Source organism: Chaetodon auriga, chromosome 1 (genome assembly GCF_051107435.1).
Source record: "Chaetodon auriga isolate fChaAug3 chromosome 1, fChaAug3.hap1, whole genome shotgun sequence".
NCBI lineage: Eukaryota > Metazoa > Chordata > Actinopteri > Chaetodontiformes > Chaetodontidae > Chaetodon > Chaetodon auriga.
The window spans coordinates 33,563,257-33,588,611 of NC_135074.1; the positions used below are offsets into that span (position 1 = coordinate 33,563,257).

At 41.7% G+C, this 25,355-nt stretch overlaps 1 protein-coding gene across 2 annotated transcripts in view; it reads left to right on the top strand.

Moving 5' to 3' along the window:
* LOC143324047 (EMILIN-1-A-like) overlaps positions 1-25,355 on the top strand; it is a 58,175-nt gene that overhangs the window by 27,139 nt on the left and 5,681 nt on the right. For both annotated transcript variants that reach the window (XM_076736249.1, XM_076736241.1), the window contains exons 2-13: positions 9,418-9,543; positions 12,758-13,128; positions 13,954-14,210; positions 14,880-15,056; positions 15,226-16,182; positions 16,827-17,160; positions 19,433-19,666; positions 19,758-20,006; positions 20,317-20,508; positions 22,095-22,211; positions 22,719-22,736; positions 23,592-23,726. In XM_076736249.1, the coding sequence (XP_076592364.1) occupies positions 9,418-9,543; positions 12,758-13,128; positions 13,954-14,210; positions 14,880-15,056; positions 15,226-16,182; positions 16,827-17,160; positions 19,433-19,666; positions 19,758-20,006; positions 20,317-20,508; positions 22,095-22,211; positions 22,719-22,736; positions 23,592-23,726 (3,167 nt within the window). The remainder of the gene's footprint in view (positions 1-9,417; positions 9,544-12,757; positions 13,129-13,953; positions 14,211-14,879; positions 15,057-15,225; positions 16,183-16,826; positions 17,161-19,432; positions 19,667-19,757; positions 20,007-20,316; positions 20,509-22,094; positions 22,212-22,718; positions 22,737-23,591; positions 23,727-25,355) is intronic.

The following is a 25,355-nucleotide window of genomic DNA, read 5'->3' on the forward strand; positions in this document are numbered from 1 at the left end:
GATTTTAAAAATCTGACACATTCAGGGTGCCCTGATAGTAGAACATGCCTCCTCTGTACTAAGACTGTGTCCTCACTGCAGCATCCTGGGTTCAGTTCCAACCCATGGCCCATTTCTGCATGTTGCCCCCCATCTCTCTCCCCCCTTTTCTGCCTCTCTTTGCCAATCAGAGGAAGCCCAAAAAACCCTGCATTGTGTAGTTGTTTTAAACCCTTTCTTAATTGAATTGACAGTTACAGTGTTGGGATATACAGTATACTGTCACCATGATATAAAATTACATGTGCAGTGATAATGATGCTGGCCATACAGCCACCCCTGATTACATCCATGGTGCTACTACAGCTTAGAAATGTTTAAATCTCTGTTCTGATGGTGTTTCCCAAATTTTGCCTTTGGGGGATTAATAAAGTCTTATCTTATCTAATCGTAACAGACACACACACAAACACACATCTGTAAACACAAACACACATCTGTAAATACACACAAATATCTGTAAAGGAACACATCTGTTAACACACACAAAACTTTGTAAACACACACACACATCTGTAAACAAACACATCTAAAAACACACACACAGTTACAACACATCTGTAAACACACAAACACGCATCTGTAGACACACAAAAATGCACATCTTTAAACACACACACACACACACACACACACACACACACACACACACACACAACACACACATCCCTCTGTTTGGCAGTGAAGCAGCTGTGATGTCATCAGCAGCAAACGCCTGAATGATTCATTTCCTGTAGAGAGACAGACATCACTGTGTGTGTGTGTGTGTGTGTGTGTGTGTGTGTGTGTGAGAGAGAGAGAGAGAGAGAGAGAGAGAGAGAGAATCCTGCAGACATAAAATCTCTACTTTTCTCCGTGATTGTATCTCAGGTTCAGTTTTATTGTCTCATTCTGTTACTAGAACTTAGAAATTTGAATTTAAATGAAAACATTGAAACTGAACTCTGCAGGTCTGATCACACACACATATCGGTAAACACACACACACACACACACACACACACACACACACACGTTTAAAGACACACAGACGTCACATTGCTAACACTGCTCAAAATGGCTTCCTTTGTCTCGCCCGACTTTTGACTTCTCTGCTGAATTCACTGACTTTTTTGCTGCTTGTGGACTGGCACCTTTGCCTTTACTCCTATACTACCTTGCACTGACGCTAGTATAGCCCTCAATTGTGGACTTTTGGATTTTGTAGCAAGTGACTGCTTCTTCACCTGGCTAGCTTAGTTAGTGCCACCTTTATTTTTAGCCTGCTAGCTGGTCTCTGAATCAGCTAAACTTCATTCTGGCTGTTTGTGGACACTGTCTGCTGGCATACTCACGCTTACAAGGCGACATCAGTTGGTGGAAGTGGGATGTTAAAGACATAGATCATGTATTCCTGGGGTTTTTAACTACTTTTCTACTGCCCAACCTCTCCACCTTGGGTTCATCCTGCAGTGGTGACAGAGTCCATCGAGTGCTCAGCCTTTGTTGCACTCATCGATGTCACTCTTGCCTTGTCTGGTTCTGCAACCACCAGAAGGGATCGATCCTTTCAGCCAAGGTCCTAGTTAGGCCCCTCCTTGAGGCTAACCCCATGTCTCTAGCCTGCTCCACTCCCTGCAAGTCAAAGCTGTGGTCTTGGTCAAGAGAGTCTGAACCTCTTCAGTTGAACAACATATTCCAAGCACTGGATAATTACAATTACAATTAGTCTTTTTGCAGATGCTTTTATCCAAAGTGACGTACATATGAATTCATACACCGATGGCGCAGCATCGGGGGCAGTTCTCTTGGGGTTCAGTATTTTGCCCAAGGATACTTCGTCATGTGGATGGCCAAGACCAGGGATCGAACCAGAAAACCTCCTGGGGCCCGTTTCACAAAGGAGGTTCAACAAACTCCGAGTCTAATCCTGAACCCTGAGTTGATCTAGCCTGAGATAGGAAACTCAGAGTTTCCAGTTTCAGAACAGGTGATTTGAGTTAGTTCAGTCAACTCAGAGTAGGTTAACTCAGAGTTAAGCGCGTGCACCACGACTATAAAAAGCCAACATCAATGGAGCCCCGATTCGACAAGTCACCATGGCGACGGGGAAGAGGAGGGCTGCGTTTTTTACCACACTGGAACTCGAACTCTTAATGCGCTCATACGACAAATTTGAGCATGTTTTTAGAAAAAAGTGTAACACCGCTGCAACTGCAAAAGAGAGGGAGGCGGCGTGGGGGAACATTGCTGCTCGGGTCAATGCGTAAGTTTAAATGTAGTCCTTTGCAATCACAATAATATTACAGGGGAAAACTACTTGAATGGTAGCTCATTAATTTATTTCATGTAGGTGCAATCCCGCGGGGGAGAAGTGCACTTGGTAGCAGCTCAAGATGAAACATAAAAACATTGTTCAAACAGGTAAGACACGGCATAATTTAATGGGGGTACCTCATTTTGATCATGTGTTATATTATCAAGTAAATATTAAGTGGCTGTTTGACTGTGTAGTTGTTTTATCACCAACATAATGCTGCGCAAAGAAACGCAGCGCAACACACAATATCTGCTGGGATGTGAGAGCATGACTCCGGCTGGTAATGTTGCAAATGTAAAGACGGATTAGGTTATGTATGTAGATGATGGACTGTGACGTGAAACGGTACCGTTCAAAAAGATAATTGTCTGGAAATGCCAGAACATCTATGCGCGGTCTGATAACCATCTCCCGACGAATATTTAATTCCCTGCGCAGTAATGCTGCACCTTCATCCACGGGATCGTTGTCAAAAGGACATTAGTGAAAAAAAGTGCCTACTGACTGATTTTTTTAAATAACAGACGGCAGAACTATGTTATCCCAAAACTCGCCTGCTGACGAATGAATGAGGAAATCAAATACCGTGTGCGGAGAGGGCGGAGACAGAGAGAAACTCGAGGTTCATTGAGAAAAACCTGGTCCCGACCAGGTTAGGTTCATAGAGTCTGTTACTATGGTAACTGAACGAGAGCTTAAGTTACCTCTCTCTGTGAAACAGGCTAGAGTTACCCCTCTTTCTCTGGTTTGAGTTACCTCCCTTTGTGAAACGGAAAACTCAGAGTTTCCTTCATTTCAGGCTTAACAAACTCAGAGTTTTCACTAAACCTGCTTTGTGAAACGGGCCCCAGATCTGTAGATGACCACTCTACCTCCTGAGCCACAGCTGTCCCAAGGTGGATATGCCATAAACTGCTGCCCTCAGCGTCCATTACTGCCAGGGATCAGCTTGGCTCCTGTGGCCCCAAGCACTGTCTGTCTGGGATGCTCTGCTGGCATTCTATTGAACTGTCTGCCTGTTCCTCCTCTGAGGAGTCTGTGTTCCCCTGGCTTGGCTGCTGCTGCAGCTCTAACTGCTCGCCTGCCTTCTGCTGTCACCTTGGCGCAGCATCGGTGGTTCTTGGCAGTAGCCCTGTGGTCTAGCATGTAGCAGTATGTGGTGACAGAAACTTCTGCTGTCTAGGTGCCTGCGTGAAGGACATTACACCCATTGCCCTGCGGCTTATTAAAACTCAAAACTCTGCCTCTGTAGTCGTAGTTCATGTCTGCATAAATGACGTTATAAAGTAGATAGCCCTCATCCCTCCAACGAAGGTTCACGAACACTGACAGTTGACTTTGCACTCCTGTAGTGGTTTTACCTCCTCACCTGCATTGAGTCCACATGACTGTATCTGCTGTAATAATTCCAGTCTGGCTAAAACCCATATTTCAGTCTTCTTTGCTCCTTTAAACTATGTGTCTAATAAATCTTTCATTTACAGTGATCTAATTACATCCCATAGCGTAGACTTCATCTTCCTCACTGAGACCTGGCTTGAACCTGTGGAGTGCTCTCCTCTAGTGGAGCTCTGCCCACCCAGTTACAATTATCTGAATGCACCTAGATTTACTGGCTGTAGCGGGGGTATTACAGCATCATATTGTTTTCCTTTTTTGTTTTTTGGTTGTTATATCAGTTTTGAAATTTTACTTTTTGAAATTATGCGTGATAACCCAATTTGTTGTGTAAATTATGTATTTATTGACCACCCAATGCAACTATGGGTTTTCTCAGTGACGTTACTGTCCTCTCTTTTGCTTAAGTTTGATGGGCCCATTATAGTTGATGACTTTGACATTCAAATTGAAAACCCTCTAATTCATTTGCCACAGATTTTTTTTAACCTTGTGCTGCATCTCTGGCCCCACTCATGACCACAGGAACACTACTGTAGGAGCCACATTTAAGTTTTTTATGTTGTACATTATTCACTTGTTCTATTTTGTGGAATTGCGTGAGTGTGCACCTTCTACAGGTGGTGACAATGCCACCCTTTAAATGGCTGCTGGTAGAGCATGACGGGGAGAAGGCGGGCCAGCAGATACTGTCATTGACCGTACCCTGAGGTTTCCTGTTTAGCACATTAACCAGCTTGTAAATCCACCTCTTGTCACCCCCCCCCCCCCTCATGGTCTGTTGATTGTGAACAATTGTGAACAACAATTGTTTGTTGTAGGCAGATCGGTGGTCTGAGGTCCAGGTTTCCACTGTCTGTTTTACCATCCACATCATTCAGCCATCCTACTTTACTGTTTGAGTGTTAGCTTCTGTCTCCCTGCAGATCCTCAGAAACACTGCAACTCATATGTGTCCCTCCTCTAGTCCATAGAATTCCTACAAAATTCTTAAAATTCATCTTTCCTGTCTGAGGTCCCAGCCTGCTGTCTCACATCCGGGTCTGTCCCCGACTGTTTTAAATCACCAGCATTCAGACACTTCTTAGAAACCCCCTCTAGACTCAGACCAGATAGATAACTACAGACCAATCTCCAAGGTACTCTTCTTATCCAGAATCCTTGAAAAAACTGTCAGTCACTAACTCCTGAAGTTGGTCGGTCATGAAATCTTTTACAAATTTCAATCTAGCTTTTGTCATGAGTAAAATACAGAGAATTGTTTACTGAGAGGAACCAGTGATGTTCTTTTTATTTGACCTGACTGGTTGCATAACTGTGTTCTGGTTCAGCTTTAAAATGGCTTCGTTTGTCTTTGACAAATAGACCTTTGAATCAACAGTCATGTGTCCTCCTCAGCCTGCTGTGTGGTGTCCCTCAGGGGTCAGTTCTTCAACCAGTCCTGTTTTCATTGGACCTGCTTCCTCTGGGTAATTTCTTCAGCTGCTTTCAGGCCCAATCATATCACTGTTATGCTAATGATGCACAGATCTATTTCTTTACTAAGCACAATAACCTGAATCAAATGTCCTCCCCCATGATTGCTTAGCTGCCACCAATGGATGGATATCTCATAACTTCCTACATCTAAACCCTGGCAAAACAGAAATTCTTTTAACTGATAACTTTTCCTCTACAGTCATCAGTTTGGTCCATTGGTCCATTTCACTCTAATATCAAATCTACTGCTAAGAATCTTTGATCAGTTTATGACTTTGGCATGTTTCTTAGCTTGTTCAGTCGTGTTTTCTTCATATGAGAACTATCACAAACATCAGATCTCTGTTGTCTTCTACAGATGTTGAAATATTGATTCACATTTTCATTTTCTGCCTCCTTCATTGTTGTAATTCTAGACGTGTCTCAGTCAAGCTACTCTAAACCTTTTCAGTTCAGAATGCAGCTGTGAGGCCATTAACTAGAACCAGCTGATGGTTCCATTTTACCCCTGGTCTTGCTTCCCTCCTTTGGTTTCCTGTTCGATTCAGAATAAACTACAAATCCCTGTTGATTATTTATTAGACTCTGTATGAACCTGGCCCCAGTTCCATGTTTGATCTCCTCACATAGTCCACTTCTCGACCGTTCCGATCCTCTAATCTCGACCTTTTATCCATCCCCACTCTGTCTGCAAAACAAAAGTTGATCAGGGCTTTGCTGTTTTAGAACCCAACCCTCATCATTTTCCCCATCCATCAGATCTGCTGAGTATTTGGACTGTTTAAAGCTACTTCTAGTTAGTAGATAAAGGTAATTGTTTATTCATTTGTATTATCTGTGTGTAAAACACTTTGTTTGAAAAAGTGCCATATACATAAAGCTTTGTTTGCTTACACAGTAGACACACACACACACACACACACTCTGTAAACTCACAAACACACATCTATAAACATACATAAACACACACATCTGTAAACACACATACACTTCTGTAAACACACTCACACTGTAAAAACATACACATTTGTAAACACAGACACAAACATCTATAAACATACAGTAAACATAGACGCACACAGATATCAGTAAGCAAGCACACACACACACACACACACACACACACACACACACAAAATCTCCATTTGGAATTGAGGCAACTGTGATGTTTAAGCAGCAAACAAACGCCCTAATGACTCATGTCCCTTCTAGAAAGTGACATCACTGCATGTGTGTATGAGAGAATCCTGCAGACATAAAATCTCAAGTTTTTTCTATGGAGTCTGGTTGATGGCTTCAGTTCTATTTTCTTTGAAACGTTAGTTTAAAATCATGAGAACTTTATGTCATTGTTAGTAGAAATGTTTGGATGTTTTTCTGTATTATATCTATGCAGAACCCTGCTCTCTGATTGTAACTGTTAATCAATAAATTACTGTTTGAATGACATAAAACCAGCGTCAATACTTTTGCTTTGTCTATCCAAATAAATAAATAAATAAATAAATAGATAGATAGTTAGATAGAGTCAATGTTACAATGTTTGGTTTCCATCTTTTTGTTACTTCTTCTAAAATTTAAATCCCTATGGACACTTTCATCTGTCAAATTGTGACCCTGTGGAATAAAATGTGTAGACACAATCATCATAATGCAAACTTCAAATCATTTAAGGTCTGCATGGAACATGCAGAATCACGCTTCTTCAAGCTGATTTGCTGTTTTTTGATGTTGAAAAATTATTGATTAGAACTGGGATGGGAGACAGTCTGGATTGTCATCCGAATGATTTTAGCAGAGGGGGGTGGTCACCAGAGACGACAAAGAGTGGTCAGCAACCAGTGTTTAGTCCAGAGCTGTGAACAGCGGTCAGGCGCTGACTTGAGGCTGCAGTAACTACATGAAAAATGTTTGCTGAAAGTGCTTGTGTGCCATGGAAACTGTGGTGGATAACGTCTCTGCTAAAATTTAAATCATGTGATATTTTTTCCAACATTTGTCATAAGTTTCATTCAGAAGAAGCTGCTCTTATTTCAAGTTAGTGTTGTGTTATGTATACATTCTGTTCATTTATTATCAAAGTAATATAACTTTAAGAGACGTTATAATAGCTAATTTAAAGTAACAAACTGTACTTTGTTTTACTCTTTTTTCAGATTTACTTTATTATCAGTTAGTTTGTCTTCTCAAACATTAAACATTATCTGGACTTTAAATGTCTGTTTGTCTCTTCAGCAGCAGCAGAAGTTAAATTCCTACTTGTTCAAGATTCCAGAAAAAAACAAAACAAAACAAAACAAAACAAAACAAAAAAACTCAATTAAATTTAAACACAAAGAGACACAGTCTGCCAGCATGGCTGACACAGAGACACATCAGCACATGACACCAGCACAATGCACTCAACATTTGAGATTTGAAGCCACAGCAGGACATGCACACACATAAACACACATTGGGACTAAGAGGCTGTGTCCACTAAAGTGTTTTTTTCAGCTGAAAATGCCAGGCGCTTCTCTGAAAATGTCTGGGAGCTCTTGAGAGTGCTTTTGACACTCAGAAGTTTTTTCTTTTCTCCAGCTGAAATGCTTTGGTTGGTAAGATATCAGAATTAGAATCAGAATCAGCTTTATTGGCCAAGTATGGAGAAGGACACAGTTTGAAGTGTTGCTTTGAAAAATTGGACCTCCCATATCAAGGAGAGACAAATTACATGGAGGCCATCAGCTCAAAGGAACATCTCCAGTTGTCTAAGATGTGCAGAGGTGGAATAAGTATATAGATCTTGTACTTTTGTAAAAGTAGCAATACCGCAGTGTTGAAATGCTCTGTTACAAGTAAATTTAATGCATGGATTCAAACTTTTAACTAAGTACAAAAGTAGGCTATTGGCATCAAAATATGTCTACTGAAAGAACCAGAAGTAAAAGTCCTCATTTTGCACGTCCATTTCAGAATAATGTATGTTATTATTATTACTGGATTATAATTATTGATTCATTAATTTGTACATTACTTTAATGTTGAAACTTGTAAAGGTGGAGTGCATTATTGTTTTGTATTATCAGTATGAACATGCAAAGTCGCTTGTTACTAAACAAGGAAATAAATGTTGTGGAGTGGTGAAACACAAATTGTACTTAAAGACAGTACTTGAGTAAATGTACATATTGTAGTTACCCCCCACTGTTGCCTATGTGGAGACTTCCATGGGCTATGGAACTTGGGGCAATTGATGGGAAGCATGTTGCCATACAGACCCTGTCATCAACCAGGTCCATGCATGACACTTATAGAGTCTTCCCAACATCCTTCTCAGAGTAGTTGATGCCCGCTGCTATTTACAGATGGTGCATGAGTGACATATGGGAAAAGCAGCAATGGCGGAACCATCTCTGTCTCTGACTTTGGCAAAGCCCTCTGCCAGGGGACCCTCAACCTGCCAGGGGATGCATCTTTACCAGGAGCTGAAGACATCCAGCCTGTACCGCATCTATTTATGGGTGATTACGCTTTTGAAAACACCTTGACCAGGGGAAGCATGCATCTTTGCTTGGTGTCTCACCAAAGGTGGCAGATATAGTGGTGAGTGCTGCGAGAAGGCTAATGATGAAGAGGACGAAGGTGTGCCCCTCTGCCTACTTCTCCTTTCCAGAAGGTGAAATTGATGGCCACAATTAGTAGAGGTGTCTCTGTCCTGAATGCATGGCTCCAGCAAGTTGAAGATGGACATGTGCTTACCTCCGACTGCCTTCTGTTTGCCTCCTCCTGAGCAAACTGACTGGTTGATTCAGTCCTGTTCTATAGTAGAAAAGCTGCTCGTAAAACAACCAAATGAATGATGGAGCGTGTCTGTGCAGCAGAAACATTTCAAGGATCCAGAATAACTCCTGTTTAATGGACCTGACAACCTCTCTGCTCACAAGATTCCAATAATCATTAGGTTTTCACTGATTGAAAAATAAACCCCAAACTCTAATAAACCATAAACCTTATTTGTTGTTTGTTTTCTATCATGTCTATATTGTTTCTTTCTGTGTATCAGCACCTTTAATGTCTTAAACTGACTTTGCTCTTGTTATGTTTTTATGCTGTAAAGATCTGAGTTGGAAAAAGTCATGTGACCGAAACATTGGTGTGTATTTGTGTGCGTGCGTGCGTGCGTGCGTGCGTGCGTGTGTGTGTGTGTGTGTTTTAAACAGGAACTGGTGTGCGTTTGTTGTGACAAAGACGGTGAGCTGTGTGGTCGAAGATGGAGTGGAAACCTATGTGAAGCCCGATTATCATCCCTGCAGCTGGGGGAGCGGACAGTGCAGCAGGGTGGTGGTGTGAGTATGCACATGTACATACTGTATTTACAATATACACACACATATATGTACACACAGTATTACACACACACACACACACACACACACACACACTCACACATACAAAATTGTCATCAACCTCAACAGTCAGAGTGTGAATGTGGAGATCAGTTTAACTGACCTATAGTCAGATCTGCTGAGTGTTATATGTATCCAGAGACTGACCTTGAATCAGCTGATCAAATATACTGAACACCTGGAGGATTCAGACTTTGTCAGGGAGGTTACAATAAAGAAGAATTTAACAACATTTGATGTGTTTCATGACTAGCGGCTCAAAGCACTTCACATCATAATAGAAGTCAGTGCCACAGGGCAGTCATTGACGTCTTTGGCACTGGGATGTTAATTGTCCTTTTGAAGCCGGCAGGGATGACAGCCTGGTTCAGGGAGATGTTGTAAATGTCCATGAAAACATCTGCCAGCTGGACAGCACAGTCCTTGTGCACACACTCAGGTATGTTGTCGGGGCCGGACGCCGGATAGAGTCCTCCTCTTGTCAGCTGAGTCCAGACAGAGAACCTGCTTCTCGAGCAGAGGGAGGATCTTACTTGTTGGTGTGTCATTTAGAGCTTCATACTCTGCATAGATGTCATTAAGTGTGTCAGGGAGGTAGGTGTCACTGGTGTTGTACACTTGCTGTTTACTGAATGACAATAAAGTTTGTGTAAGTCCAAGTCTGTTACCAAAGGTCTCTGTAGTCCTGTCTGTGGTGACCGATGTTATGATAAGATAAGACTTCATTGATTGACACCGGGGGAATTAAGTCGTTATAGCCAGCAAGTATTAATAAAGTAAAAACAGCAAAAACAGTGGCACAGCCCCTGTAGCTGGATGGCTGTGTCAGGGAGGTTGCCATGTTTCCTTGAAAATGAGCATGCAGAAATCTCTCATTTCAGACAGACTCCTCTGGGCAGTTGTGTCAGGCAGTGCTATCAATAGTGGTGGGTTGATGATTTTTCTGGTGGTACTGTAGCTGTTCCATGAACCCATGTCCAAAAGGGTCTTTTGTTCATAGATCAGACAGGTAGAACAGATGAACAGGCATTAATACAAAAACTAGCACCTTTAGCTGGAGCTGCTGCATCTGTGAGCACCACCATTTTGCAGTATGAGCATATGCTTCTCTGCTGCTTCTACAAATTTTGTAGAAGCAGCAGAATCACGTTCTCTGTGGAACCCACAATGTTCTGCTTGGTTGTGTGTCCTTATTTCTTTTCAAATCAGACCTGATCTGACTCTGACTCCTGTCTTTCAGGAAATATTTTTCTAAGCAAGTTATCACAGCATCTTTGAGTAAAAGGCATGTATGATGTTTCTGTCCACACAGACGGAGCTTCCTGATTGTGACTGTTAATAGAAACATACTGTAAACATGAATTATTTTAACATGCTTTCTTCATTATTTCTGTTAGAATTTCTTCTCTTTTTGTTGACTTGTCTCTGCATCCTCACATACCGGTAAATATTTATGGGGATAGGGATGAGCTGTTTGCTTGAGAGCTCCTATTAAATATAGTTGTGCTGAACAGAATTTTACACTGAAGGAGAGTAGAAATAAGACAAGTTTGAGTCATGTGTCCTGCTGATGGTCTGGTGAGAACAGTTTGATTAATGTTTAAATCTGCAGGTCTGAGACTCAGTACTATTTATTAGCAGTAGTATATGTAGTATATTAATTTATTAATATTAATGTTTTTATAACTCAACTTTCTGTCCAGTTGGACCAGAAATTTGTGTTAGTGCACTTATTCTTGTTGTTCTCTCCCATCTAGAACCTTGCTTGTGTTGTATGTTTCGTTTCTCTCTCAGGCCAGCACGGAGGTGCTGATGCATGCTTTTATCTCCTGTCGCTTAGATTACTGTAATGCCCTGCTCTCTGGTCTTCCTAAAAAGAGTATCTCCAACCTTCAATTGCTACAGAATTCAGCCGCACGAGTGCTGACGAGGACCAGAGGGCGGGAGCACATTACGCCAGTTTTAAAATCGCTGCATTGGCTCCCCGTGCATTTCAGGATAGATTTTAAGGTTCTTTAATTAGTTTTTAAATGTCTTAATGGTCTTGCGCCTTCCTATTTATCTGACCTACTGTTACCCTACCAACCCTCGCGGACCCTGAGGTCCTCCGGTACTGGCCTCTTAACCATACCAAAAGTAAGAACTAAAACACACGGGGAGGCGGCCTTTAGTTATTATGGACCCCGATTGTGGAACAGCCTGCCGGAGAGCCTCAGTGCCGCAGAGACTGTTGATGTTTTTAAAAAGAGGCTCAAGACCCACCTTTTTAATCAGGCTTTCAATGGATTTGTTTGATTTACCTTATTCCTTTAATCACGCTTCTTAGCATGTCTATCTTTGTCATATTAGTTGCATGTTTTAACGACATGTTTAATTGCTATTTATTTCATTTACTCATTTTATTTAATTTTATGTTTATGTCTTAGTCCCTTGGTTTTTAGCTCCAGTGTTTCCTCATGGGGGTCCTTGGTTTTTAGGTCAAGCGTTTCCTCATGGGGGCCCCCCCTCACTGGGAACTGCTTCTGGCCTACTGATGGGGGCGCTGCTGAGGGGACGGCTCTGGCCTGGATGGCTGGAGGCCTCCGCACCTTGGTGTGGGGCCTTCTGTCTGCCTGGGTCGGGGTGGTCTCGGGCGGCGCCCCCCGGTCATGACCCGGGGGCCCTCTCAGTGTAGATGGCCCCCAAAGGTGGCTTACTACTTATCTTATCCGTATGGGTGCGTGTGCGTGTGTGTCTGTGTGTGTGTTTCTGTATGTAGTTATGGGGGCGGGAGGGCTGGGTTTTCTTCTCTGTTGTTTTTAGCCTCTGTGAGGCACTTTGTGTTGCTTTTTAAGTATGAAAAGTGCCATATAAATAAATAAAGTTTGAAGTTTGAAGTATGAAAATCTCATATGTACGTCGCTTTGGATAAAAGTGTCTGCCAAATGACAAATTGTAATTGTATAACATGATGGAACTCATGTCTCAGCAGGTGGAAATTCAGATTAACTTTGATATGAAGAAGAAAAACACCAAACATCTTCCTTTATAACTGAATACATGAGGCTGTGATGTGAGGCATTCCCGCACATGACATCAGGATGATGTTCACTCTGATTGGACAGATGTTATACGTTTCTCCCTCAGTCATCAGTTATCTCTCATGTCTCTGCAGCTATCGGACCTATATGAGGCCACGGTACAAAGTGGCCTACAAAATGGTAACAGAGATGGAGTGGAAATGTTGCCAGGGTTACAGTGGAGAGGACTGCAACAGTGGCCCAGTTGGAGGAGGAGGAACCCAGATTTCCACCACCAAACCTCAGCCCAGACCGGGACAGGGAGGAGGGAATGGACAGCGTGTTGATGGTCAGGGAGGAGGAGGAAGTAGTCATGGAGGAGGTGGTGGTAGTCAGACAGGAGGAGGAGGAGGAGGTGGTGGTGGTGGTGGTGGTGGTCTGGGAGCAGTAGGGACACGCTATGGACAGGGAGGAGGAAGTTATGGAGGAGGCAGTTCTGGATCTGGACAGAGCGGAGGACACAGTGGTGAGTGGATTCTCATTTATTCTCATTTATTTAAATTTATTTATACTATCGTCTGGGTCAATACTCTCATTTGCTGGAGGGTGTCAATTAATTTCTGATAATGGACACCTAAGTAGTTATGTCATACAAATTATACTGTATTTACTGATTGTCAATTCATTCAATTGTCATTCATTCCTGAAAATGGTCACCTTGTTGGCCATTATCCCCTTATTTGACACTTGTGAAATGATTTACTGTGGCCGAGCCTTATAGGTGAAGCACTGTAAAAGAAATGTATGTCCCTTATGTCGTTAATCAGTGTACCCTTCCAGAAGTGGAGATCAAACCTAGGGGCACATTGACTTCAAAGTCCAACACTTAAACAAACTAGTTCTGCTTCTTTTTTAAGTTTTCCAGTTATACCAGAACAGTGCTGATGTAGATGCTTTTTAATTTTGTACATTTTTTGAGGTCCCAAAACATATCTTCACATTAGAAAGCAGATCTAGATTCTCTCAGCAAAACAAACTAACAGGTGGAACATTAAACTTGATGTAGTAAATCAGAGTCACACTGTGCACTGAACCATCCTGCAGCTTATCATTATTGTCTTCTCAGTGATCAGACTATAGTATGAAACATGCAGTAAACAGCAGGACCTTCTCCATCTGTATGAAAGAAATAGGAAGTAATGTGTTACCTATACTGACCTCTGCTGGTGACCAGCATTAACTACTCTTTAGTATCGTACCCGTGTGTCAGGTGTGTTGCCTTGCCTCTGTTCAAATGTGACTGTAAAAGCTTCTGTGATTGGAGCGCTGAAATTGCTCCCTTTGCTTCCAGGACGAGCTGAATACGAGAAGATGAGGCAGATGGAGGAGAAGATCCAGAGTCTGACCAAGAACCTCCAAGACCTTCAGTCCACCTTGAATACCATGAATGAACGCTTCCAGCAGGAGGTCAACGAACCGAAATTCAGTGGAGGAGGAGGAGGTAGCTCTTCGGGGGGAAGAAACCCTGCTGATGCTGCTCAGCCGGAGATTAAAGAGACAATTCACAACATTCAAACTAAACTGGACCAGCTGGATAACCGCACGCAGGTGAGTCCCTGTTTCCTACTTGACCCGTGAGTACTAAAATGAGGTAGCCGAATACCAATACATCTTTCAGTTTTATGGTTTCTTTATTAATCAAACTAAGAGATCAACTTTTTAAATAAATAAATAAATAAAGAGTGAATCAGAAATAAATAAATCGAAGCGCTGGCATTAGCTTAATATTCAACCTGAGATGTATTTTATCTTGGTATGAAACAGAGGTGATGTCATTACTCTTTAACTCAGGAGCAGGAATTAGAGCATTGTAAAGTTTATCATGATGGAGAACCAGATGAATTTCTGGGTCATGTGATCAATCAAAAAGGAAACTGGGATGTACCCATTACTAATTGTATTATTATCCATCTGAGTTACCTCTTAGCAAATCATCAAGAAAGAACTGCAACCTTTTAAGAACAGCAGACCCAGGGATGATCCTTCAGCATCCATCACCATGACAGAGTCCTGCCCACTTCACATTACGGGGTCTGGTGGATTATCCACACCGATTAAGCATGGACAGATCCAATTAATGTGGCATGTGTAATGAAGAAGCAGTTTGTTTGTCAGGCTGTTGAAATGTGCAGAGGTGGAGGTGGTGCAAATGGTTCAGTTTTGTCTTTATATTGAATTTTAATTAAAACTGTAGTTGATGTGTCTGTTGTCCAACAGGCACATGATAAAACCCTTGTCAGCATCAACAACCACTTGGTGAATGGGAAAGGGAATGACCTGGATGGAGGTCTCTCAGGTGGGGGCGGACTGAGTGGTGGAAGGCTGAACTTACTGAAGGAAGAGATCCTGAGGGAGTTGGAGAGGAGGGTGTCTCTGTCCTGCTCCTCCTGTCAGGTATCACATTGCAACCTCTTAAATGAGCCACTAATCTAAAATTACATGAAGTCTACCAACACTGTGTGAGAGGTAAATGACTTCAAAAAAAAAAAAAAAAAGTAAACAACAGTGCTGCTTAAGTAACGTGTAGTTCAGTAAGATGAAATTCACTGTGTGTGTTTTCCAGGCTGGTGTGGAGGATCTGCGCAGACAGCAACAAGAGGACCGAGAGAGGATTCGAGCTCTGGAGAAGCAGCTAAATGCCATGGATGTTCAGTATCGACAAGGCCTGGATGGGTTGCGACGGGAGGTGGTGCATTCACAAGGATGCTGTGACACTATCAGTGACCTCCAGAACCGCATCACTGATGCTGAGCGCAAGATCAGCTCTGCTTCAGAGAACTTTGATGTTCTGCAGAACCGCCTTGACAAGGAGCTGGGTGAAGGAGGTGGCAGCAGAAATGTTGAGAACGGTGGCTTCAGAGGAGGAGGTTTTGGTGCTGGTGGTGGAATTGGAGGAGATGGGAGGGATATTGTAATGACAGGTGATAGACTGGACAATCGCCTGAAAGACCTGGAGCGTCAGATCAACAACACTGTGCGGCAGACTGAACAGAGCTGCTCATACCTGGAGAATGACCTGAAAGACTACTTCCACAGAGAACTGGGGGACCTTAGGACAGTGTTCCTGGATCGGTTTGATGACCAGGCCTTCAGGATCGCAGACGTGGAGCTGGACTTAGGACTGGTAAAGGACAGGGTGAACAACCACAACAAGAGATTGTTGAAGCTGGAGAATAATACCTCCCTACTGAGCTGGAGGGTGGAGGAGTGCAGGTGTTTAGGGTCTGAAAGAGGAGGGGGGAGGTCACCACCTACTGGTGACCGGGGAGGTGGAGGAGGAAGGTGGGGAGTAGGAGGAGAAGACCAACCTAGAGGAGAAGGAGGTGAAGGGAAAAAAGGTGGAGAGGAAGAAGGACCTACAGGAGGAGGAACTAGAGGAGGAGGTACGCAGGAAGAAGAAAGTGAAAATACAACAGAGAAGTCACTGGAGTGGAGAGTGGTTGCCAATGAGGATCAGATTCAACATTTTAACACTCGCCTCAAAGACCTGTCAGTGTCTGGAGACTCTCTGCACGACAAGGTGAGATACAGGTTTCTCTACATTCTCAAAACAAGAGATATGGAAATGATTTCTTTCTTCTCTTTGGCTGTCTTACGAAGTGAGTTTTCATTTTGTGACAGAAGATGTGTCGGGTTTCCGCTGTCCTGTCCTCACTCCACCATTGTGGAGCCAGGACAACATGCAGTCAGGATTTTGTTGAGCTACTGCAGTGAAGAATAAGAAAACATCTAGATGACATTGGACTCTTGTCCACATCAACAAACAACAAAAATAAACCAGTTTAAACATTTGAACACAAATTCAGCATGTTGATATTTTCCTTAATGTTTAATGTATGTAAAGCAAGACAAGCAGTGCCATTTGGAATCACTTTAATGAGATTACAGTGATGTAAATAGAAAACTGATATGAATAGAATAGTTATATTATTGTTTGATATGATTGTGAAAATCTGCAATCGGCTGGCGTCCGGTTCAGGGTGTACTCTGCCTCTCGCCCATTGCCAGCTGGGATAGGCTCCAGCCCCCCGCAACCCCGAAAGGGATACGCGGGTATAGAAGATGAATGAATGAATGAATGAATGAATGATTGTGAACACAGTAAATATGTTAGTACTATTTGATATGATCACTATGAATATTAACATGTAAATTATTCCTGAGGTTGTGGACCTGAGCCATGACATCCGCAAGATCAAGGCTTTGACTGGGGATCATGGCGAACACTTTAACCGAATTGTAACTGAGGTAGAGCTGCTGGGGCAGGACTGCGAGTTGTGTGGGAAGGTGGAAGAAGAGCTACAGAAGCTGAAGAATCATTCCCTAGATGCACTGGGACGCATGCAGAGCCACATCAACCGACTCCAGATCAGACTAGACTCAGGGAGAGAGGGCTGCTTCCAGGTCTGTTCACAACTGGAGGATGAAGTCCGCCTGCTGCAAGACGATGTCAGGAGGTGCACTGGCCAATGTAAGGCTAGCCCGGACATCCCCACAGGTCAGGTCAACCAATCAAATAAATTTTCATGAAACCCTGCTGCCCTTAGTTATGCCAACCTGTGAATCTTTCTGTTATGTGATGGTCAAGTTTCTCTGTGAAAACAAAACAAAAATGGTGGACTTTTTTTCTCAGGGGGAAATACAATATTTCATAATAATTTCTGCATTAAAATTAATTTTGATAACATTTCTCGCGAGACATGTATATTGTATTTTCATAATCTTCAGTCAGTGAATGCATATGATATATAGCCCCAGCATTTGGAGTGTCCCAGTGATGACGTATTTTTGACAGACTTGGCCCATTGTCCACGTTAAGGTTTTCCCTTAATTATATCCGAAACAATTGTCAACACAAAGACACCAGTGTCCTTGATAAATCAGTGAAATGATGGTTAATGTTATGGCTATCAGTTTTTGTTATTTCTCCTTTTTTTTCTGAACTAAGGGGGGGGGGGGGGGGGGGGTCAGTTTTGGATAGTGGAAGGCTAAATTGCCCATGGTCCTCAGCCTCTTGCTCTGGAGACAAAGCCAGTCTGCTTTACCTGTCCTGTTCCAAAAAGGTGATTTATTACAAACTGATTGATTTTGTGTCTAAAATTAAATGAGCATGAGCATGATCCTGGTTATGTGGCCACAGTAAAAGTTTTAATGCAAATTTGGAAAGGCTGGCTTGAGTTAGGGTTAATCTGGCAGTGCATTGTGGGTGGACTCATTCCACTGTTTTGAGTTGTCTGCCCTGGATGGGCTTTATTCCATTTCACATGGTCATCGATTGGCTGTAATCTGATTCCAAATGCCGCTATCTCTATTAACAGAGGGCATTTCATAGCCTGTGATTGTAGAATGGGAAGTTGCTCATTAAATTTTATTTTATATTTCCAGGAATATGTGGCTGAGGAGAGCATTTTTTTTCTAATTCACAATATACCTGCATATTGACAATTCAGTGTTAAGTCCTTTTGTTCTCAACAGAAGGAAGCCAAAGGGCCAAAATTAAAGCTTCGAGCAACAATGAGCAGCTTTCAGGCCTCACAAAGCTGAGCAGTCGCTTCAGCTACTGAATTCTGTTTAAGCAAGGACTGAGACCAATCGCATCCTTGTCTCTTCAAACCAAAAAACAAATGTTTTTATATGAAAAATATCAATGTCACTTACAGAAAGAGCCATTACTTTTTGAAAATTTGGTTTAACAACACTTTCCTTGTAAGGCAGTACAACTGTGGAGGTCTACAGATTTCATATGAAAAATATGAGAAATATAGTGTTCCTTTCACCCAGCAAGAGCCTGAAGCTGTAATTAATGCAGCTGTCAGCTGGCATCATATGTTTATCATGTTGCACCTCTAATATATATATATATATATATATATAGCTACAGCTACAGCTTCAAAAGAACATTCACCTTTTGTTTTGAGCCTGGAGTGAGGAACAGCAAACAAACCCTGAACAGAGGACTCCTACTGGTATTATATGGCTGTAGTTGCTCTTTAATGCAGGCAGGTCCCTGTCCACACAAAGCTCTAAAACTATTTTCTGGCAAGACCTAAATTTTTTTTTTGTAATAACTATCAAACTAAAGATCATATGCAATCACTGAATGAGGATTAAGAAAGTACCACATACATTTCTCACCAGAAGTGTTATCAAAACACATTTTAATGTGACAATATTGCAATATTTTAAAATATTGCAATTTCTGGTGAGAATAAAAGAAATGTCTGCTAGAAACTTGACAGTCACATAATGTGGACACAGGACAATAGAAAAGAATATCCCGGAAAAAGGTTTCTCCCAATTTTAGAGCTATTATTGTGAAATTTGCAGGTTTTGTGCTGTCGACCATCATAGTTATTTCACATTTTATTGTGAGACTGAGTGGACATATACATTTATATTAGTAAAAATTGTAACACCTCTGACCTGAAAATACAAAAACCAACTAGCCACCATCTGCTTTTCTTACCATTTGTTTGAATATCGTTCCAGTTTTTCACGGAACATAGAGATAATTGAAGATACAGAGAGATTTTTCTCTTTCTGCAACTGGCACTGACAAGGACACTGATTTTTTTATTTCCAAGCCATCAGCAGCATATTCCTAAATAATAAAACAAATTTCTGTTTTTTGAAAAGGTGCTGAAAATTGTTGTTTTGGTCCACAATAATGAAAGAAACATTCTGGTAAATAGCTGGTAAATATTTTAATGTGAGTGCACATTTTTTATGAGCGGATAATTAAAGTTTAATGCAAACTAAACCCCCAATAGGTGGTGGTTCTGGTAGTACTGGTACTGGTGGTAACAATGGACGTGGACCTGGGTTGGATGCTGAGAAGCCTTTGGATGGCCACAGTGTGATCGGAGGCTCCATTAGTAACAACCAGCTGAAGACACTGCAGGGCGAACTGTCTGAGGTCATTCTCACCTTCAGCTCAATAAACGACACCCTGAAGGGGCTTGAACACACGGTGCAGAAACACGGCAGTGTCATCACTGACCTTGGTGAGCCCAGCTACATAATGTTGACTTTATGCATTCATTGCTGCACCTTTTTTGACTAACGTTCAATCATTCATCCTGTGACCACTGACAGGAAACACCAAAGATAAGATCATCTCTGAGCTGGACAAAATCCAGCAAGAGGTGACGGAGCACATCGAGGACAGCCGAGACAGTCTAGAAGGAATGGACCGGGATGTCCGGCGGTTTGAGAGCACGCTGCTGGTGGAGATGGGAGACTGTAAAAGGTCTGGAGACGGACTGGAGAAGAGGCTGTCAAAGCTTGAGGGAGTCTGTGGGAGGCTGAATGGAGTCTCCGACTCTATCCTCAAGATTAGGGAAGGTACAGTTCATTTTGATGGTGTCTTCTTTATTTTCCCTAATTCCCTCCTTTTATTCTCCCTTTATTCTACAAAGATTAATGTCTAACTTCACCCCTCCGTTATCTGACCAGCTACAAAATCTGAAGCTCTCTGATTGGATGTCTCAAGTAAAGAGTGGACCTTAGTCAGCAGGCTGTTGATGAACACATGGATACATGAAAATGAAATATATGTACTGCGTCCCATATTGTGGTGTTTCCTGTGTTGTGGTGAGTGCTGTGTTCGATTTGTCCTTTTTTCGTGATGTGTTGTGGTGTACTCCATGTACAGGACTGAACCGACACGTGTCAAGTTTGTGGACATGTGTTTCTGGTCTGAATGACTCGGTCATCCATCACGGAGGAATCATGGACTTCATTCAGAAGAACCAGGATGACGTCTACAGCAGGATGAAAAACCTGAACTCGAGCCTGAACCAGGTCCTCAAGGATCTACAGAGTTTCTCTGACCACAACCTTACTGGTGAGCTAGATTCTACTCTGTTCGGTTTTCTTCTATTTTTTTTCTACTGCTCAGTCTCACAGTAATGATTCAATACAGCTTCTACTTCGCTTCTTGTTACTTCTGTTTCTTCACTTAACATTTTTTCTCTGCTGCTTTGGCTCAGTCCTCGAATGAAAATCATGATTCATAAAACACTGAGTGACATTCCTAAGTCCGCTTTAGACTTTATTGTCTCTGGGGGAAATCGTTTTTCACGGTTCTGTGCATCACAGGCAAAATCAATAATACACTTAACACATGCCTACTACATGATACACCTTTGAAATGGTTGTGTTCAGGCACCAAAACCAGTTTGTTAGGAAGAGATCTCAAGATCTCTCACTGAAAAAAACAAGTGCACACTAAAAGCCAAAAATGGAGATAGTTTTGCCTGTGTGTGCAATAGAGACTTTATGTTTTTGTTTGTTGTCTGAGGTCCTGGGATACATCGTTTTTTGTTTTGAATGAATAAAATTGTATAAATTCTAATTCTGCTTCAGTTTGTCTTTACGCTTTATGGTGTTACAACCATTTTTAATGTCATGTGGCGTTATAGCAGAAGTTGTGGTAAAAAAAATGACATTACTTGCTTGCATCTTTCAATCCTTAATTTATGTAGTTCTTTAAATAGGAGATTCGAGGCACCAGTACACTGAAAAACTGTCCAAAAACCCAGAGGTTTAAGATATAGTTGTGTATCATCAGCCCACCAATGATCCTGGACTCCATGATGTCTGATTATATGACTCAAAGGAAGCACGTAAATGATGACAGGTAGCAGTTAAATATCTGATGGTACTTTGATGATGATCAGAATTAAACATTTCCAGTGCAGCAGAGTTGTATTGTTTCTGACTGAGACGATACTGCCCAGTGTTTGACTTTGAAGTGTCTCCTTGCTTTGATAAATTAAAAAGTAACATCTCCCAGCTGCTCACATGCCTTCTCTGGTCCTGAGTTTATTTAAGATGGACTGAGGCGAAGTGGAAAACTGGCCTGTAGTTTGACGAGTCAGGGTTTGAAATCACATTCTGCTCGTATTCCAACAGCATGGCTCCGTAGAAAAAGGGCTGCTAAACCGGCTGCCTACAGTCCAGCCTGTTACCTTTGAAAATGTTTGGAGCATTATGAAACGTTTAGCAGCTGAAATCATTCATGAAGCCAGAATGAGGAACCATTCCTCTTTCAGAATGACAGCAGTTTGTCTCCTCAGTTCAAATGTTGACATGATGTGAAAAGAAGAGGTGATGCAGCATAGAGCAAAACATGAGCCTGGTTAACTTTATTCAAACATGTTGCTGCATCAAATTCTAAATAGAGGGTATCATTTTCAAAAACAATGAAATTTTCAAACTTTGATATGCTGTCTTTGTGCTATTTTTAGTTAAATATTGAGTTTCAGTGTTTTACAAATAAACACATTCTGTTTCTATTTAATTTTACACTGTCTCCCAACTTTTTTTGGAAATGGAGTGATAAGATTTGCGACAATAAATTAGGAGCTTAGACCTTTGTGTTCATTCTCTCTTCATATCATAACATGTTCATATGATAACATTACACAGGACTACCTGGACCCCCAGGACCGCCAGGAGAAAGAGGCTTCAATGGGCTCCCGGGTCCCCGTGGGCCTCTTGGACCTCCCGGGCGTCAAGGTGAAAATGGAGCACGGGGTTTGCCAGGTATGACAGATATTTCATATATTCACAAATCTTGATGTTATAGTAGAATAAACAGATCCACGAGGGCAATCGTTCAGTCGAATCCTGAATGAAGATGCTCTCTGGGCTCCTGACAAACTACACCTCTAATGTTAGTTGACCGTTACCTCCTACCATCCCTTTAATATGTGCACCATATTTCATATTTGCACGTTATCTTTGTTGTATGTATTGTCTTTGCTGCATGTACTTGTATATTTTTGATGTTGATGTTACTATGACAAGCACAGTACTGGAGGGACAAAGCTTTTCACTACACAATGTAGAGATATGTTGACAAAGAACCTGAACTTGAGTAAGTGGTACCAGTTATAAAGATATGGAGGTAAAATTAATGAACAAGATACTCCACATATAAATTTCATCTGTACAGAATTCAAATTTACTAGATAAATGTCTGCATGTACTGTGCTCATTGTTATTTTTATTTTTCTGCCTTTTCTAACATCTGGCTCTTGTTTCTTACAGGTCCAAAAGGTGAACCAGGTACGCATTATATCTGTATTTCATTTAAGAATAAGGTTCCATGGCAGTGAATAGGCTCAGACAGCTGATTTAATGTTTTTCGTCACTATAATCTCAATGTTTTGTGTTCTTAGTGCTGCTTCCCTCTGCAGAGCTGAGGGCTCTTGCAGTCACAGTTACTATGACATCAGTATATATAACAATACAACATTAAGATAAAGTCACAATATATAATAATGTAATACTGACTAATAATACTAATAATTTTCATATTTTAAAATGTTATGGTGAATTAGAACACAGATTTTTTTTTGCTTTTAATGAGTCGCTGTTTTCTACCAGTGTGAATTTTTTTTTCAATGAAACGTATAACACAAATATTTGTTGACACTTTTTTTCAAGACAAAAACTAAATTGAAGATAATCTATAACAAAAACTATGATGTAATATATACAAATTTTTCTCCCTAAATAAAAACTACAATCACACATTACAGCTCCTGATTTGTTAAGTAGTTTCCTCCACCAGCCAATAATATCTGCTCTTCAGATGTTGATCTGTTTGAGTGGTTTCACCAATCAGCAGTATTTTGTCTGTCAGTAACATTGTGTTTCCACAAGCCATGGTAGATAGTGTTGCTGGTTCTTAGAATTAAACAGCAGCAGATTTATGGATTGAAATGATAAAGTTACCATAACCAAACATGGCAACTGTACACAACAAATATGGTTACATAAAAGTCACGACAGTCTACTGTGAAATCAGTGAACCTGAGAGTTATTATACCAACTGTCACTCAGCTGTGCACACTGGATACTTGAATATCTGTGCGTGAATGTGCGTGTGTGTGCCTGTGTGCGCATGTGTGTTTTCAGGTCTGCCTGGTGTTGATGCTCATGTACCCAGACTGTCATTCTCTGCTGCTCTCACTGTCCCCATGGAGAGAGCTGGAACCATCGTCTTTGACAAGATCTTTGTCAATGAAGGAGACTTCTATGACCCAAGAACAGGTAAACATGAGAGGCGGTTTAGCAGATTGTCTCCAGCTCCTTCTGTCCTTGTGTCAATGAGTCTTTCAGCGAGACACTGAACCCTGAACGCTGAAACTGTTGCTGATGGTCAGAACAGCAGCTTGAATGTCAGCTCACTGCCATCAGAGTGTGAGTAGGTGAATGAGAAAGTGATAAAAAGCCTATTTTAGCATAGCAACAAGATCACATCAACACCTGTACATTAGAATCATCTAGATGATTGAAAACAGTTGTGGAAGATTTACTTATCAAAATCTTCTTGTCATATCAGTTCTCTACAGGAAGTGAGAGTGATCATAGGTGTTAGGTGTATCTTCGGAGATCCCCCAACAGTCTAATGCTATAGCAGCATAACTAGGGGCTGGTTGAGGACAAGCCTGATCAAGCTCTTACTATAAGATTTATCAAAAAGGAAGTTTTAAGCCTACTCTTAAATGCAGAGACAGTGTCTGCCTCCCAGACAATGACTAGAAGGTGGTTCCACAGGAGAGGAGCATGATAGCTAAATGCTGTGGCTCCCATTCTGCTTTTGGAGAGTTTAGAACCATAAGTAAACCTGCATTCTGGGAATGCAGTGTTGTAGTGGGGTAATAAGGTACTATGAGCTCTTTAAGATAAGATGGTGCCTGACCATTTATGACTTTGTAAGTAAGGAGAAGGATTTTAAATTCTATTCTAAATTTTAGGGGGAGCCAGTGCAGAGCAGCTAATATCTGAGAAATATGATCTCTCTTCCTCATTCTCTAATTTGACCAGCTGGATAGTAAGGAATTGCAATAATGTAACCTGGAAGTAACGAATGCATGGACTAGTTGGAAATCCTCAAATAAACTATTGTTGTGTAGAAGGTCACACAGCTGATTAGCAGCTGCTTTCTCAAGAATTTTTTTTTTTTTTTGAGAAAAGGGGAAGGTTGGATATAGGTCTATAGTTGGCAAAAACCCCTGGATCAAGAGTCTGCTTTTTAAAAAGAGGTTTTATTACAGCTACTTTAAAGGACTGTGGTATGTAGCATGTTGATAAAGACAGATTGACGATGTCTAATAAGGAAGAGCCAATTAAGGGTAAAACTTCTTTAAGCAGGTTAGTTGGGATGGGGTATAAAATACGTGTTGACGATTTTGATGACACATTAATCTTAATGACCTCCAATTGGCGTAACCAGGTGTCATTACCGCCGACGTGAGAAACAATCTTACTGTATTTACGCTTATCCTTAGCCAGCAGTTTCAAATTTGATTCGACATCACCTGCTTTGGCCCCCGGCAAGCATTTAGGTATAGTCGCTGGTGTCGCTAACTTCATGTATCTCTCAATGGAGCTGGCAATAATCAGAGTTGGTTTCTGAGTGGTTATGTGACTGAGTGGGGAGAACCCGTTAGAAACATGAAGTGGTTGGTGGTGAACCGTAGGCTTCAGCTCGGGACTATGCTTCCTTTGAAGACTCACCCAGCCTCCCTGGTTTCCCAGCTGCTCGGAAGCTGTTGAGGGACGGCTACACTTGGTCGGTTCGCACCGGCTACGGGGGCCTGGGTAACTACAGCTAATGGTTTGGTTTCCATGGTGCAGAACCACGATTCCATTTCACTAAGCCTCGCCTTCAACTCA